General features: G+C 33.0%; 2 protein-coding genes across 2 annotated transcripts; both read left to right on the top strand.

Annotated features, from left to right (window-relative positions):
• Positions 1-618: 618 nt before the first annotated feature.
• On the top strand, positions 619-3,259 carry LOC149482701 (uncharacterized). Its single transcript, XM_089703326.1, has 3 exons — positions 619-778; positions 1,651-1,847; positions 1,985-3,259. Exons 1-3 carry the CDS (start codon positions 753-755, stop codon positions 2,110-2,112), a joined length of 351 nt encoding a protein of 116 aa, XP_089559452.1. The 5' UTR covers positions 619-752; the 3' UTR covers positions 2,113-3,259.
• Positions 3,260-3,746: 487 nt separating this feature from the next.
• Ir25a (ionotropic receptor 25a) lies at positions 3,747-18,335 on the top strand. Its single transcript, XM_089703482.1, has 13 exons — positions 3,747-4,096; positions 4,180-4,329; positions 4,482-4,784; positions 4,862-5,276; positions 5,418-5,532; positions 5,761-6,000; positions 6,179-6,567; positions 10,308-10,511; positions 10,887-11,072; positions 13,395-13,613; positions 13,860-13,973; positions 16,875-17,115; positions 17,879-18,335. The coding sequence occupies exons 1-13, from the start codon at positions 4,012-4,014 to the stop codon at positions 17,990-17,992; spliced, it is 2,775 nt and encodes a 924-aa protein (XP_089559608.1). The 5' UTR covers positions 3,747-4,011; the 3' UTR covers positions 17,993-18,335.
• The last annotated feature ends 58 nt before the right edge of the window (positions 18,336-18,393 follow it).

Below are 18,393 nucleotides of genomic sequence, written 5' to 3'. Positions count from 1 at the left end.
ACTAAACACTCGCACTAAACAGTCGCTGTCCACACGTAGTACTACTCATCACCTGCACTCGCACTAATCAAAGTGTGAACCAGCCGTCAATTGGACACTACTCGCACTACACACCTGCACTCGCAATAATCACCTGCACTCGCAGTCAATTGGACACTACTCGCACTACACACCTGCACTCGCACTAATCACCTGCACTCACACTAATCAAAGTGTGAACCAGCCATTAACTGCGAGTCGCAAGTTGCAAGTTCGCGCCACCTTTTCGGTACGGTCTTTGTGACTTGTGATTTCAGATAAAACTTTATACCTATATGTATACTTAGTTTTCATTTTTCAAGTAAAAATATTGATGTTTCCTAATTCCTAGACGGACTAAAAATAAAATCATTTTTCTGGACGAAGAATTAATAATTTAACGACAATGTGTTTTTGAACAGGACAGAGCAAGGTAGATTACCGCTTGCTCACCTCATTTACAGAAATTTCAAGGTTGTTTGAAGTTGAATAAGCTCTATAACTATCCTTTTCTATCAAATACTTTCGCGCATAGTGTGTTTCATGGAATGAAGTTGGCGCGTAAAGTTCAGAATGAACGCGCAACCGCGCGAAACGTTGCGCACGATATTTTGTTCCTTCCTCCTTCATTTGGACGTCGGTGTTTGTGCAGTGAACTTTGTTGTGCGTGGTGCGAAGCACGTGTTGGAATATTTTACCACTTATTTAACGTTTTTGTTAAACAAAAAATAACAATGGCAGACGCAGCCGTCGACAAGAAGTAAGTTTAAATAGTCTTTACTTTCATAAATTGATTATTCTTACAGCTTTGCTTTTTGGCGGCTATGAAAACGTGATCAAAATGGCTACCTTTATTTTATTTATTCGAATCTTTTTACTTAGTTCCGCTTAAATTTTGTGTTATTCTGTACTTGAAGAATTAGCAAATAATATTCTCATCCTTATAGATCTATAGTGGTTATATTGTATATTCAAAAAAAAAATGTTTAATGACAAGCTGTATAGACACGCGGGAAAGTTATTTGAGTTGAAACTTGTGTTTTACTATTCGAATGTAAAGTGCGTTTGTTAGACCTTGTTACATTGAGTCGGATGTGCATTGAGTCATTACGTAAAACATCCTAGATTATTTTACAACACGGGAAAATTGAAAGCACGCCGGTCGGCGCGGAGGTTTAGCCAAGATGGCGCTGCATGCGCGGCGTGCCGGCGCGGTAGCGTCACCGAAGCGCGCTCGTTTCAAATTTACAGAGTCGCATTTTGCAACTTCGCGGTTACGTTATCGATACTCGCGAGGGCCGCATGTTGTCATAAGTTATTTTTAACGCTTTCGAGTTCGCGTCTTAAGGCAATCTAGTGGTGCAAGTAACGTATCATTCAGCAATTACGTCGACGTTCATTTTCCTCGCAACTTTCCCACATGCAGCCTTGCGCAACAACAAGTTGTTTTTGTTACTAACTCGCTTCCTTTATAGTACGTTCGCTTGAAAACTGCATAGTTCTAGTAAATAGTAGATTGTGTACGTCGCGTTAACATGTATGTAATTAGTGTCATTGTTTGTTTGTGTACAATAGATTTAGTAATAACATGGTTTCCATGTTTTCGACCAAACAATATGTTAATATTTACAGAGAAGTAGCGCCCGAAGAGGTTTCCTCAACTGAGGTCAAGGAATCACCGGTAAAGAAGTCGCCCGCCAAAAAGGTTGCGGAAGCACCCGAGAGTAACGGCAAAGAAGAAAATGGCAGCGGAGACGCGCCAGAAGAAACTCCCGCCGAAAACGGGGACGGAGACGAGAGCAATGATGCTACCGAAAATGGTGAAGCAGGTTTGTTTGTTTTAGATAATAATAATAATTATAAAGTCAATATACTGATGTATGATATAAATTAAATTTTTTGTATCGGATTTTTTTATAATTGTGTTATCAAAAAATTTTACTTATAATTATTGTATTGTTTACAGAGAAAAAGGAGACCGGTGTGAAGAGGAAATCTGCTGCAGCAGATAATGGTGATGCAAATGAGAAGACCACTCCTGAAAAGAAACAGAAGGTAGCGGAAGAGGCCCCACCCGCTGAGGCGGAGGCCTAAACTGTCAAGCCCCAAGCTTGGTTTACTGCAATGCATTGTATGATCATTAGGTCCCAACTCTACAAACATATCCTTTTATACACACATATACATATGTTGCAATAATACCATAGTTTTTATAAACCTATTTTGTACTCGACGTTTTTACATTAGAGTTGGGCTCTTGTGTCACAACACTTTAAGTTAAGGTTTAATTACTATGTGTATTAAACTTACCTGTGAAACGTACCTGTAAAGTGTAAATTTTTATGTCAGTCACATCTGAGATGTGCATCGCAGTGAACCGATCATACATTTGGATTCGGTGTTGTATGCTGTTTGCGTATCGGTGTCTAATTGGACAAGAGATGGGTTCAATGAATTGAATATAGTTTTCATGTATCGGTTTCGGTAACAATACGCCAGTAGATACTGCCAAAGGATTCACCTCGGGTGAAGTCAATTCACGATCCGTTCTGTGAACGATGCGACTTTAAACAGCTTCCGAAATACAAGGTCTTTATAAACTAAGATTTAATTAAAGTTAGATAAATAATTCATTTGTAAATTTAAGTTAGCAGTTAAATGTCGCACATTTTATATATTTACATAGGCATTAATACTTAACCATTAAACATTCCTTGACTTGTTTATGAATTGTGTTGTGAACATAGAAACTTCTGGTTTGTTACCTGTTTGCAGTACGGACTTTCACTTTGACTGCAATGTTGCTTTAGTTCACAGCATGGTTATTATTAATTTAAGATTGAAATTCATAAAGTTCAAAGTTGACAAATAAGGTGATAGTTCATATTGACATTAATTCTGCGTGTGCTATTTTTTTTTGTAATACTTATGGGTCTTTTTTTATCATATTGCTATTTTTTCTAATTTATTTTGCTTTGATATGTGATAGAATACAAACCTCGAATGTAAGATAACCTTATGGATACGAATCTTCATTATATTCCAATATAACCAAGAGTTTGAGGAATACTATTTTGACTAACTTTTTTCAGAATAATATTATTAAATATGAAATTGTTCAATTTATTCAAAGAGTACAGTAGTTTTAGTAGAAACTAAAGTAGAATGTACAGTTTAACACTACTTCGTGTGGAGTAAAGTGTTTGTGAAACATTTCTGGCAATAAATAGTCCAATCTAAACATGTTTTTGTTTTCAATTCCTTTATGTACCTAACCATAAGATGAGAATATAATCTAGATATTATCTACTGTTTACACAAAGTGTAGTATTATTTCTCTTCGAAGTTCTTATTAAATTAAAAATTTAAATTTTAAAGATGTAACATGCATTTTAGATGCGTTTCGTTGGATATTTTTTTTTAAACATATATTGTTTTATTCGAATTTTAAATTCCAATTAATTCTAAGGAGAATAATAAATAATAAATTAATAACTAGGTATAGCTTATCAGTAGGTATGAGTTAGGACATCGGTTATTTAGTATTGTTTACGTATTTTTTTACCTAGTTATCTGTCTGTGTTTATTATTTAGACTCTAGAGCGTCAAAAATATATTTCTTTTAATATTTTCACTTCAACTTCGGTATTATATGACGTATCGATATCATTTCAACTAGGTACTACTTATATATCGATTTATCGTTTAGCTGCTTCTTGTTTGTTATACCTGCATAACAAACTATCCATAGTCCATACGCATACAATTGTTGTAATTCCGTAATTGCATTTATGTGTACACACTACATCAAACATGTTATTAAAGTGATGAGCGTAGAATTCATCAATTACCGAGGGTGAATCAAGGCCGGACGTTGTCGTGGATACTACTCGTACACATTAAAATCTGAGCCCCTATGACACTCAGTGTGTGTCAGATGGGAGCTGTAGATAGTTGGCAACGCATACATTTAATGAATAGAAAAGTTTCGTTATGAAATTCTTTATATTTTTATCATTCATAGCCATCGTATTGCTTGAGTATGCAAGATCGCAGACAACTCAAAATATTAACGTGTGTAAGTAACGGTTATTTCAAAATATTTCTCGTTTGGTAATTAATTAAACGTATAAGTACCAACCTTCGTTATTTGCCTTTCAGTACTAATTAATGAGGAGAATAATGCGTTGGCTGAGAAATCTTTCGAAATAGCAAAAGAGTATGTACGTAGAAATCCCAGTTTGGGACTGGCTGTTGACCCAGTCATCGTGGTCGGTAATCGGACTGATGCCAAGGCATTTTTAGAGAATGGTAAGAAAATTTACTCGCTGAACTTTAATGGGTTTATTTTGTATGGGATAATTGTTGATATATTTTACAATACAAACATGAAACAAATGTGAAAATAAATAACTATGCCTCTTGCGATAAATTTAAGTATAAAACAATTATATGTCTGATAGTTTGCAGAAAATATAACGATATGGTGTCTGCAAAGAAACCGCCACATATAATTTTAGACTTCACTGTTACGGGAGTAGGATCAGAGACGATTAAGTCGTTCACAGCGGCGCTAGCATTGCCGACTGTTTCTGGGTCTTTCGGTCAAGACGGTGACCTACGACAGTGGCGAGGTCTGAATGTAAACCAGACACAATACCTCCTACAAGTAATGCCACCGGCAGACATTCTTCCAGAGTCGATACGTGCTATTGTTACCAAGCAAGACATTACAAATGCCGCTATTATATTCGACGAATTCTTTGGTTGGTAACACTTGATAAATTATTTTAACAGCTGTAAAAGTCATTGACCTTCTCTAATGATGACGCATACTTTGCAGTGATGGATCACAAATACAAATCTCTTTTGCAAAATATTCCAACACGGCATGTGATAACCCCTGTGAAGAGTTTTAGTAAAGACGAGATAAAATCGCAATTGCGGAGTCTCAGAGAGCTCGACATTGTGAATTTTTTTGTCATCGGGAGCTTAAGGACGATAAAAAATGTGCTGGATGCAGCAAATGAAAATCAATATTTCGGAAGAAAAACAGCATGGTTTGCTTTGACGTTGGATAAGGGGGATATTGGTTGCGGATGCAAAGATGCGACTATAGTTTACATGAAACCCACGCCAGACGCTAAAAGTAGAGATCGATTGGGAAAGATTAAAACTACATACAGCATGAATGGGGAACCAGAAATTATGGCTGCTTTCTATTTCGATTTATCCCTCCGAACATTTTTAGCGATCAAGTAATGACCTTTGTTTTAATGCTTGCGTGTGTTCTAAATTTGTGTACCGCGTGTATGCAATTTTAGTACAAACGTGCAATGTAGAACATCTAAATATAGTTTGGGATTTTCCATGAAAATCTCCGTTTTATGAATTTCCAGATCATTGCTGGACTCTGGCAAGTGGCCAAATGACATGAAATACATTAGTTGTGACGATTATGATGGTAAGAATACTCCAACGAGAACCTTGGACCTAAAAACTGCGTTTGAAGATGTAAGTTTATAATTTTATTTTTTAACTAAAGCACTAGCAAAAATACAAAGGCACGTTTTCCTAAAGTGGTCAGGTTTATTCATGAAACGATCGACCTCGTTTCAAAGCACCGTGAATTAATGGCTCGTCCGTGTAATCTGAGGTAATTTATAAGACATAAACCGTTTGGCGTTTAAAAATAATCACTAATATAAATTCACGAAACGCTCGACAATTATTGTTTCCCAGATTAAAGAAACACCCACATATGCGCCATTCTATATTCCTGAAGATGGCCCGATGAATGGCAGGAGTTATATGGAGTTCACTACCGATATTACTGCTGTGACAATCAAAGACGGAGCTTCTATAGGAAGCCGCTCACTAGGCTCATGGAAAGCTGGGCTCTCTAATCCTTTAGCATTAATAGATCCAGAAAATATGACCGATTATTCAGCTCAGTTGGTGTATCGCATTGTAACAGTCGAGGTAGGAACAAGGTTTATTTCAATATTTGAACTATGTTTTTAAACTGTATACACATTACACCTCTGAGCATTACACAGTATCTTCATTATCACACGTGCAATCGTTCCTTGACACCGAACTTATCTTTCCGAAACGCAAGAATTTTTGTGCAAAGATGATTATGATTTAAATTTTGCAGCAACAACCGTTCATGATTGTGGATGACCAAGCGCCAAAGGGCTTTAAGGGTTATTGTATAGATCTTATCGAAGAAATAAGACAAATAGTGAAGTTCGATTATGAGATATCACTAGTCCCGGACGGCAATTACGGGACTATGGACGAAAATGGCAACTGGAATGGAGTTATTAAAGAGTTGATGGAGAAGCGAGCGGATATAGGACTAACATCCTTATCAGTAATGGCAGAAAGGGAAAACGTGGTTGATTTCACGGTTCCCTATTACGACTTAGTGGGCATTACAATTCTAATGAAACTGCCGAGAACGCCGACATCTCTATTTAAATTCCTAACGGTTTTAGAAAATGACGTTTGGTTTTCCATTCTTGCTGCTTATTTCTTTACAAGGTAAGGTTCGCTTCATTACCTACACGTCACAATTTAATTCTACATAAAGTACCTAGTTATAGTTTAAATTTTTATATAAATAAATTCATAAAATTCAATTAGGTAGTTATTTGTTATAATCTATGAAGAGTATAATTGCGATATTGTACCTCCCGGAAATTATACAAAAACGTATCTAGTATCTACTTAATTATTATATTCATTAGGTACCACTTACCACTTTTGCTAACGATGCAGTTATAAATATCTTTACGTAAGAAAATAGAAAGTTCCTACTTAGCGTTGAAGTAAAATTTATGAAATAATCTTATGATATAAATCACCGCGTTCTTAACATAATAATATTTTATTAATTTAAATGTATAAATAGCTAGTTTTAGGTACTTGCCATGAACAAACCTAGTAGACCATCTATAAATAACAGTAACTACCTACATACCTACCTATTTGATAAAATATTTGAACTTCTAACTAAAAGTATTAAAAGAAAATAGAAGTAACTATGTACGTACGTACAGTGTACACATAATATTAATAGGTAACTGCTGATACAGATATATTTTATTATTATTTAAATTTTAAATATATAACTACCATACATATTTTTTGTTCAAGTAATGTAACACTAGGTACATTTTCTAGTGATAAACCTATATTTTGTTTACTTATCAATACATATACAGTATAAATACGGTTTACACAATACAGTATACATGATACATTTCTATAGGAGTATTGAAATGATATGATTATATACCTTTACTTAATCGTGTGTATTCGACCTTAAATGTCATGTGGAAATAGGACATCGGTCATCATAATATTACCTACATCGATCGATGACTGTACGTTGTAGCCTATATAAGCTAGCTACTAGTTATTATTCTGTGCCTATATGAACATGTATTGACATAATACCTAAATCTTTCATACCTAGTTACTTACCTACTTTTAACTTTTTTTAAAGAGTATCAGCACCTGTCAGTGACAAATAAAATCTTTAAAACCTAATTCTTAAATTGATATCCCATTTAAGATTTTTAAACTAGCTTGTGTTAGCTAGGATATAAGTATGTTTATTCGACATTATGTATTTAAATTTCATCTTTCTAATCCGACTTCCACGTCAATGTCTCAAATATCTTGTGCTGATAAACTAAAGATGACAAACACTTCTTTAGTTATTTGCAATAAAATGAGCAATAATAAAAACCTATCTTGAACTACCTACTTCAAACTTAAAACATTCCAAAAACACAATCTTACAACCTTCGGTAGGTACTTCAGTGGAGCACGCACTTGACCTTATTATTTACCTGGGTTTCGCTACTCCATTAAGAGCCAGAACCCATACATGGGTTGGAAATCAAAATGTAGGTAATGTATGATCAACGATTAGCCACAATACTAGCCGTGTATAGTTTATAGGTTATCTTTCATCCTCTTCGATCTTTATTGTAATGACAATGACGAAGGATCTAAATAGGGGCCTATGTTTCTTCTAAATAAGGTAAACTTATTATAAACAGGTGCGTTTTGCAGAGTATCAAATGCTCATCAAGATACAATAAATGTTATGGCACTAACTGATTGTAAAGATTGTGAGTAATTTCATTAAATGTATTAATGATGAAGAAGTTTATGAATTAATATGTCTCTAGAAATGTTAAACTATTACGAGTACTTGTCTATAAATAAGGATAGTACCCAGGTAGTAAATTTCTAATTTCTTAGTTATGTATATTTTACAATGTTCTCTAGGTACAGGTTTTACATTTGATTAGGCCTGGCTGTTTATTTGGTTTTGTTTGAACGTCTAGAAGTTGCTTCCCTATTTATTGACTTCAAAAATATTAATTTGTTTTACCATCATAATTAATGATACATTATATTGAAACATAAATGAACGACATTTAAATTTTAAATCATCCATATCATTTGGAAGTTTGGAACTCAAAACACATTTTAAATAGGTTGGCACTTTTCTTATTTTTAAATTTAACCCGTTGACATTTGTATTTCCTTCTATTTAATATAATGTACTTTATCCTTCCCTATTATTCATTCTTGTATTTTATGTATTCTATCTTCTATGATCTATATTATTATTTTATGTAGGTATTATATCAGCCACCCGCGTTACATGTATTTCTTCTTTATCCCTTACCTTGGGCAGCCTGGAAGAGATCGCTAGTAAGCGATAAGGCCGCCTAATGTACCTACCATATTAATCGTCTTTGTATAATTGTAAAATATATTACTTGGTGTGGTATATTAAATTGTTAAATAAATAAATAAATAAATATTTTGTATGATAAATTTGTTATATTTCTATATGTAGGTATAATATTATGTATATATAATATGCATCCAGTATTTATTTGAAATTGCAGTGTAAGTCAATGATTCATGATTTGACTCAGAAATGGATCAAAATAGGTGCCAAATTTTATTCGCTAGAGTAGTTCAATGTCGTATACATAATATATTCATTCATCGGGACATTTTATTTTAATCTAGGAAGATTTTATCGTCTATACAGAGTACAGATAACTTTGTTACGGTTCGCTTCCGCCTGGTGATAGATAATGGATTTCTAAGAATAACGCGGAAAAAAATTCCCGCTTTTTTGATATTATACATTTTAATTTGTATCGCGTGCCAAAAACGATATAAAATGTTTATCAAAAAATATTATACACCTACGTTACACGTACCTACTAAAAATAAGCTTATTTCTAGACAGCCTTTTAATTAAGTGTAATGAAATCTTTAATTCATATTCAACTTCATAGCTGTACCTACTTGTTTGATATAATTATATGTTGTTTCTGTTTTTCTTTGTGGAAAAAATATTAAACAGATTTTCGGTGAATACTGAATATTAAATAGATTTTCGGTGAATATAATGCGACCATTTCATGAAATGGTCGATCATTTCATGAAATGAGCAAATCTACGATATGGCCACGACATAGACACAAGATTAGACTCTTATCTTGTTCACATTCTTTGAAGTCACAACACTAGGAAGCACATTCAAATGAATATTTAACTTTGTCCCTATATCCCATAATTGATTCATGGCTCAATTATTACAGACTGTTGTAAAATCGAATTCATAAGTCGTCACGTCAGTAATGGCCGTATACAAATAGCAACAGCGAAGCGAATCACCTTCGCAGTTAACATTGATAACGTTTGTAGCCGTGACCCATAAAGTTAGCCGGTAAACTCCAGATAACAATACTCACTAACCGTGAAATAATACCAACAAATTATCAATTAACTTTTCGAATTGGGGCGCTCTTGAAATTGTTTAAAATGCCGTAGCGCGTTAGATGATGGGTTACTATGCACGCGTTGTATGCTAGTTAGACGTTTCTGAAATAATAACTTTAATTAGCTGTTACTAATTTATTCTGCGCTGTTACTCGATATACTTTAATTGGCTGTTTTCCTTTTAGACTCTTGCCAAGCTTTTATTATGATTTAAGAATATATTTCTTGTCTAAAATATTTAGCTCTTCAAAAATGGTGCTTTAGTGAGTATTTGCGAAGTAATTGTACCTAGTTATAGTACCTATAATAGCAAAACTTGATACATACCTAACTACCTAGGTATTTTTGATACCTATTTGTAGCTGGGAGTAAATTTTGCTGTGAAAAATACCTAAATTGGTTGTATGATAGTGCCAGTATCTAATTAAATCATAATCATATCCGTAATAATTTTCAAGCTTCCTCATGTGGATTTTCGACCGATGGAGTCCATACAGCTATCAGAACAATCGAGAAAAGTACAAAGATGACGAAGAAAAGCGCGAATTCACGTTGAAGGAGTGTCTATGGTTCTGCATGACGTCACTGACCCCGCAGGGCGGGGGGGAGGCGCCCAAGAACCTGTCGGGGAGGCTTCTCGCTGCAACATGGTGGCTTTTTGGGTGATTTATGACCGTATTTATTGTTAGCAAACCTTGTTTCGTGTAAAACAAGGAAAAATTACAGCTAAGGAACGTACAAGTTAGATTTAACCACATCTTGGTGTAACATTACAAAAGTCACTTTTTGTTTACTAATTGAATAAATATAATAGCATGAAGATTAAGTCAAACTTTTGTTTAAATAGTTCATAGTATCAAGTAGGGTTAGTTTAAATGATAATTAAGTCATTCAAACCAATCTAGAAATGCTTAGACCATATAGAGTCTGTGATAGAGTCGTACAGAGATCATTATATTGTGGGCTACTCAGTACCTAACAAATCTAAATTGAATAAATATGCTTCTTATTTCCTATTAATTAGTATATTATTACAGTTTCATCATCATAGCGTCATACACAGCGAATCTCGCGGCTTTCCTCACGGTATCCCGTCTGGATACACCCATCGAGTCTCTGGACGACTTGTCCAAACAGTACAAAATACAGTACGCACCGTTAAATGGTTCTGGCTCTATGACGTACTTCGAACGAATGGCTAATATTGAAGTGAAGTTTTATGAGTGAGTATTTCGTTTTGCGTGGTTCATTGTTTGGTCAAGTTAGTTGCTAATCCTGGAAGTTTCAAGAATCCAGGTCATTATACAATAGAATGAAAAAGTAGAGATAGAGCATTAACTAAATCCAGATATTCTTATTCATAATTTGACCAAGTCGATTCCATATAGGTACATATTTATTTGATACTTCTCAATTACTTGTAGCTTACGATTTGATTAATTATTTTTAATTTAGTATATTAATTAGTATATTTATTCATTCATACCACTTCACAGATATCATATAATTTATTCTATAAACATACATACGGGTAACACGTTATGAAGATAACGCATAATAATGTTTTGCATTCATGCACCGATGGCGCCATCTGTGTTCAATTTAATATAAGAAAACTGTAATTGCTGTAAATTGTTCATTATTAAATTTATTATACGATTTTAAAAGTTGCCAAGTCATCATCATCATTACAAATATTAGAATTTCATTAACAGAGTAGTATATATATGTAATATCCTATTATTTTATTTAATCCGTAATAAAACGTCCATGCAAGCATTCCACTATATAATCATAATGCAATATTCCTCAAACTTTCTTAGAAACTGCACTTTCTACCTTCGGTCATGCATTATAGATTGCATTAGGAACGCCGGCCCTACATAAATGATAAAATAGAATAGACTTGAAGAGTAATTAACATTGTTATTAAACGGGATGTTTACTACCATTGTTATTTGCACAAATATCCGGATATTTCGGTTGCATTACGCAGTGCTGTTTTATGGTAAATTTGCTTTCTGTAACTGGGCTCAAATGATTTAATTTCACCATTACTTCGATTTCGGTAAAAGTACTCAAACTAACTTTTTGAAGAAGAAAAATCCCAAAGCTGATGTAGCTAGAAATAACAATATTTAAAAACATCAACAAGCTTGCTTTAATACAATAATGGATATAGATAACGCTTGGCAAAAGCATTTATAAGCCAAGTTTATGTAGGTCGTAGGTTATCTGAAGGACAGTTTGTGAACTAAACAATTAAGTATGTATTTGTCTCTCACACCCCCAGAAGTTATAAGCTATATTCTCTGTAAAAAGGCTTATTGTGACTTTTAAAAATTTTGTTTTTCTCCATCAATCACAGAAGCATGAATATCAAGCAGTACCTTATCGTGCGTATTCAGTGTGGGATTAGTGAATGGCATAGTTCCCGATATAGTTGTTATCAGCAAGTTATCGGTCACGGAGTGTGATATCGTTGTTTCCGCCTTGGCGTGTTTGTATAGCATTCACCTGTAGCTAGCAACGCGTAAAACCCACTACCATTTACATAAATGTTTTCCTTAGGCTATATTTTACTATTACTTTACAGTTTACAGTATATAGCCGTAGGCAGTGTGAACTGCTAATCTTTTGCATAAGCTGGATAGCAGAGGAAAGATCTAAATGCTATTTTATAGATATATAAGATAAGACTCACAAATTCAAAATTATCACAAACTCTCACTCGACTCACAATTAATGTGCTACAAGTTATTCATTATTTCCTTTTAATTTGAAGACGGTAACTTTTTTTTCCATAAGGTGCCGTGGTTATATTAAACACAAATTATTATCTTATAAAACGTTATCGTAAATGATAAATTTACGAGGATATCCGGTTAGTGCAGAATATAGTTGAGGCTATATAAATTTTGCTACATTGTTTTAATAAAAATGTTTGATAAAATATATTTTGCAGTTCCAACGGGTTGAGCCACTTTACATTCGTATATGTATTTGTTCACACTAAGCTCGACCGATAAGCTCAAAATTTAATTGCATGGTACTTGGTAGCTATATTTAATTAAGTAAATGATGAATGTATTATGTATATGGATTAAATAAATATGTATATGGATTAAATAAATATCTCGGTGTAGTTCCGCTTTGCTACACTCTCCCAGGATTAATTATTTTACCTACTAGGTACTTTAACCTAAATCATATCAAAATTTTGAATCTGCAAACAATAAACAGACTAATTTCATATATAGGATATGAAAATTAGCTTTTCGAAGATCACCTGGATAGCTTTGATAGATTAGCCTTTGAGCTACCTCAATAATTGTACAAAACAAAATATGTAATAATATTCCGTCTATAATAAAACTGCCTCCTGTTGCGAGACTGACCTAATGCATAGTTTGCTAGCTCTGACAACTTATTCTTGTAACTAATATTCGTAGTTCCTACGTGGTTTCTATAACTATAGTTTCTTTAATTTTACTGAAAAGAAATTGCTCCAAAAATGATGTATTCCAAATTCATCATAATTACAGAATATGGAAGGAAATGAGTTTGAACGACAGTCTAAGCGATGTGGAGCGAGCCAAGCTAGCTGTATGGGATTACCCTGTGAGTGACAAGTACACCAAGATGTGGCAAGCCATGAAGGAAGCTGGGATGCCGCATACTGTGGAGGAAGCGGTCGAGAGGGTCCGCGCTTCTAAGAGCTCTAGCGAGGGATTCGCTTGGCTTGGCGATGCGACTGATGTTAGGTAAATATGTACAAAGATATAAATCATTTGAATGCTGAATTTTAAATACAAAGATAGCTTTTTAAAACGTTGGGATTTTGAATGTCATGGAATGTGATACTGTGTTACTTATAATTGGTACAACATATAGGTAATTATCAAAGAGTCTTAGTTCTAAACAAACTCAAACTAATTTCTACTGATTAGTATAAGATGCCTTGAACATGTACATAATTACCTATTATTTTAACGTTATATATATTTCAGGTACCACGTATTAACGAGTTGTGATTTGCAAATGGTTGGGGATGAATTCTCTCGCAAGCCGTACGCGATTGCAGTACAACAGGGATCGCCTTTGAAAGATCAATTCAATAATGCGTAAGCCTTACTATGTTTATATACATATTCTTTACTTTGATTATAGATGAAAAACTTTGACCTCTCTAACTGAGGTAGGTACCTCAATAAGCCAAAAATTTCGGAGGCGTCTCTATTTACTTAGCTCTACAAATTTAGGAAAGCAATTCGAAAATTAATTTGATGATACTTTACACTAATAACTAGTTAGGTCATATGCTTTTTGTAATAGTGAATAAATAAAACAACAAAATAGATCCAAATATACACCATACATAAAAAATGAGCAGTCAAAAAGAGGCTCATTTTTCTAGACAGCAAAATATTTGTTCGTGATAGGTTGTATCGAATATATAAACACCTTCGCTGTCTGTCTCATTCCATATTTACATTGTGACCTATTTGAATTAATTATAATATTGATTCTATTTTTATTTCCACATTTTCATTTTATTGTTTTGCTTTAGCATTCTATCAAACTACGAATAAACTGTGTAAAAAAAACATTTTTATTCGTAGATATATCACAAACCACTAGCAGTTGTAATCTACACTAATATTATAAAGAGGAAAACTTTGTTTGTTTGTTTGTTTGTTTGATTGTAATGAATAGGCTCATAAACTACTGGACCGATTTTAAAAATTCTTTCACCATTCGAAAGCTACATTATCCACGAGTAACATAGGCTAGGTTTTATCCCGAAAATCCCACGGGAACGGGAACTATGCGGGTTTTTCTTTGAAAACGTGGGCGAAGCCGCAGGCGGAAAGCTAGTAATAAATAAAAACTGTACACATAATACCTATGTGTAGTGACAGTAACCTGGAGTGTTAAGTACCTATTTACACCTAATAAAACAAGTAAATTGATATTTTTACCATGTATTTATCTAATCAGACTGGAACAAGGGATCAAACATAAAATTATATTTTAAAATACTTATCACTGTGTTTAAATATACTAACGAACTGAATAATTTAATGCAAATGTATACATTGTAGACTTCCTGTAGCAAATAATGGTATTTTTTTTGTTAAAACCTAACACGTGTCAGTTATATACTATTAATTACTATAGGCGCCTAGTAACAAAACCTTCAACATTCGTGTACTTTTTTGCTTGTTTTTATTAAGTTCAAGGTTATAATGGGCTTCGATTAGACCCATATAGGTATGTAAAGTATAAAGGTAAGAAATGAAAAATGTATAGAATTCGAATCAAACTGTTTTATTTTAATACAATAGGCATGACGACAGTATCCATAAATGATCGTATTAGTGTTTTTAAGGGAAAATGTATAATAAATAAATTAAATATAGCGACTTAGAAACCTTAAAAACATTAAGATTAATGAGATTATCAATAAAATAAAACATTGAAATTCTGAAGTTCGCCATTTTGACTAAAACACGCGTGACGTCACGCATAAGTAAACAACTCACGTCAGATGTATTTTGTTGTTATGAATATGTTGAGAATACGCATTTTTATTTATTTTCTATTGTTTCACGTATGCTTTATCGACTCAGAACAGAAATATAATTGCGAATTCACGAATACATGGTTCGGGATTCTCCGCGCCAACTTTATACAATAATTTCTTATTATTTTTTCGCTTGAAATAATTACTAACACATTTTTGAGCATTATTTTTATGTGGATTCACACTGCAATACTGCACACCACTTATAAACTTTGTAATTCGTTTCTATAACACATATTAAATAAAGACTTTTTTAATTTTCTTCGCAATGCGTACAAATAATTACGTATTTACCAAAGTTTGACGTCACGCCTACGCCATGACACCTGCGAGCTGTTTTGGCACAGATATTAAATATTTTTTGAAAAATGGCTTTAATCTTCGTTAAATTTAAGTATATTACCGAAATATAGGGTTTTTCTTGTATAGTAAACGTATACACACATTATGGAAGAGAATTTCAAAATCTTTCGTCATGCCTATTATAAAAATTTGATAACAAAATATATAGGTACCTAGCTGAAAATTGCAATATTAAATTCTATCCATTGTAATACTCCACAGACTACGGCGACGTTGGATACGTAAAAAAGCGACCAGCAGGTTAAAATAATAATGAATATTAAAATTACCTACTAATTTAAAACTTTAAAACGGTACTGACTTCTTTTGCCATTTATGATGTAGGTAACTAATTTTTCTACAGCAATCGAAATGAATACAATGCATCATTATAAAGTTTCCTAATTATTGACCTTGACATTTAATTTCAAACACAGATAAATAATATTATGAAAAACAACGATAATGCCCTGTGACGCGGTTGGGTCAAATATATTCAGTTCGTTGGCCAGACGATATTATACAAACATCTTTGGCCACTGTTTGGTGCGATATTACATGTGTTTTTATCTATTTTTCGCTTCCTTTTAGCGCATAACTTTGTATAAATAAGAAACACAACATCGATTTCAAATATATTTTTTAAGGAAATTTTTTTTTTTTTACAAATTCAATGTGATTACTGAATTAACAGATATTTAGTACAATATTTTACTATTACAATACATTCTAAACCTAATCGGTTCACTGCTTTACATTAATTATCTTTTAGAACGGTTATCTACCTCCCCTGCTTTTTTAGTTATAAAATAATTACCTACCTAACTACCTAGTTCACTATTAAATATGTATACGTACTTAATAGATATAGCCTAACTTGGTCATAATAATTCAAGAAAGCCATATTTCGATTCCTAAGATTTTCATATTTTTAATTATGAAAGGTACGCGAATTAAAAACCTATTTGTAATAGTCATCAAGTCAGCTATGTACCGACTACCTACCTATTTAACCTTTGCTCAAAAAATTTAATATCACCTCACATCAAAACCACGTCCATTGTAAACAACATGTTATGTCACATTGTATTTACAGAATACTTCAACTATTAAACAAGCGGAAGCTAGAAAAACTCAAAGAAACATGGTGGAACAACAACCCGAACGCGGTCAAGTGTGAGAAACAGGATGATCAGTCGGACGGGATCTCCATACAAAATATAGGAGGAGTGTTTATCGTTATATTCATGGGAATAGGACTGGCTTGTATTACTCTAGGCGTTGAATACTGGTGGTACAAGTGGAGAAGACGACCTACTATTGGTGATGTCACACAGGTACATTTAAAATAGCATAGCAAATGTATGTGCGAAGTTACTAGAACTTTTGCGTTATGACTAGCGCCATCTATTGGAGAGCAAATGAAACACGTTTAGTATGTGTTATAAGCTTGTACGTTGGTTGTTAGTGAATCATATTTTCTCATTCTATTATTATTACGATATATTGTTCCTACACTAGAATTACTTCGTTTTGCAGCCGTGGCTGTAATGTAGTTATCAAAATGTCAAATAATTTGTTCTTTATCAATTCCTCTATACTTAGTAATTAGTTACTAGAATAATGTGATACAAGTCGTTATAGGCATTTAAATAATTAGGTATTCATCACAAACTAAGATCACAAACATCATATCCGTAATGTATTACAATAATTGAGCTATTATTTCGTCTTGTGTGAAGGTTAAAAAGTCTGAAAAGGAAGTTTCTGTGCGACATTTTCGATTTTTGACCAAATATTGGAGTAGATTAGATGATCAGTAGCGTAGAACAGTATCGAAATAAACTGCATAATATATATTATTTCCTTTAAATAATACAAAAGATGTTCTAATGATCTCTAATTGGATTCTATTTAAAATGCATTTTACAGTAATTTGCTATTTTTTGTGACAGGCACAATAATTTTATCGAATCCATTCACTTTTACTGAATGTTATCTAATAATTTTAAAGAAAATAATGAAGTAGGTAGGTGTTTAAAAATGATTTTGTATAAAAATGATTATGTAACATATTTATCACATAAAATTTGGTTTCAGGTGCAGCCAGCAAAACCTATAAGGAGCAATTTGGAAAATCCGAGTGAACCACAGCGAAAACAGCCATTAAACTTTAGATCCAGAACCATTTCTGATATAAAAAGTAAATTTTAATAAAAATTTCATATATTTATATTGTATTTGTAGTGTTTTTAGTTTGTTTTATTGTGGTTTTCACACGGTTTTCATCATTTACTAATCAATGAGTAAATTACATATAAAGCCTTGTGAAGTCTGTATAAATTATTTAGATTTGTATAAATTATCTTTATAAATAATTATTATCTCATTTTGATCTCACGTTATTTGAATTAATGTCTAACTCCAGCTAGAAAAATATAACAAATATAAGCCAGCGTCTTTATTTGTTATATAGTTTATATAAATGTCGTGTTTTAAAGAATATAATATTTGTAGTTATGTCTATTTTAAATTAACATTACTATACCTAAGGTTTGAAGTACTTGTTATGTGGTGTCATTGTGTGTTGATACAGCAGGTTTGCTAATAAACGT

The sequence above is a fragment of the Colias philodice genome, chromosome 14, assembly GCF_061535455.1.
Source record: "Colias philodice isolate Cphi_HAF_F1 chromosome 14, ilColPhil1 Martin Lab GWU primary, whole genome shotgun sequence".
NCBI classification, from domain to species: domain Eukaryota; kingdom Metazoa; phylum Arthropoda; class Insecta; order Lepidoptera; family Pieridae; genus Colias; species Colias philodice.
Note: the sequence above shows the minus strand (reverse complement) of the source record. Positions and strands in the feature narration are given on the sequence as shown.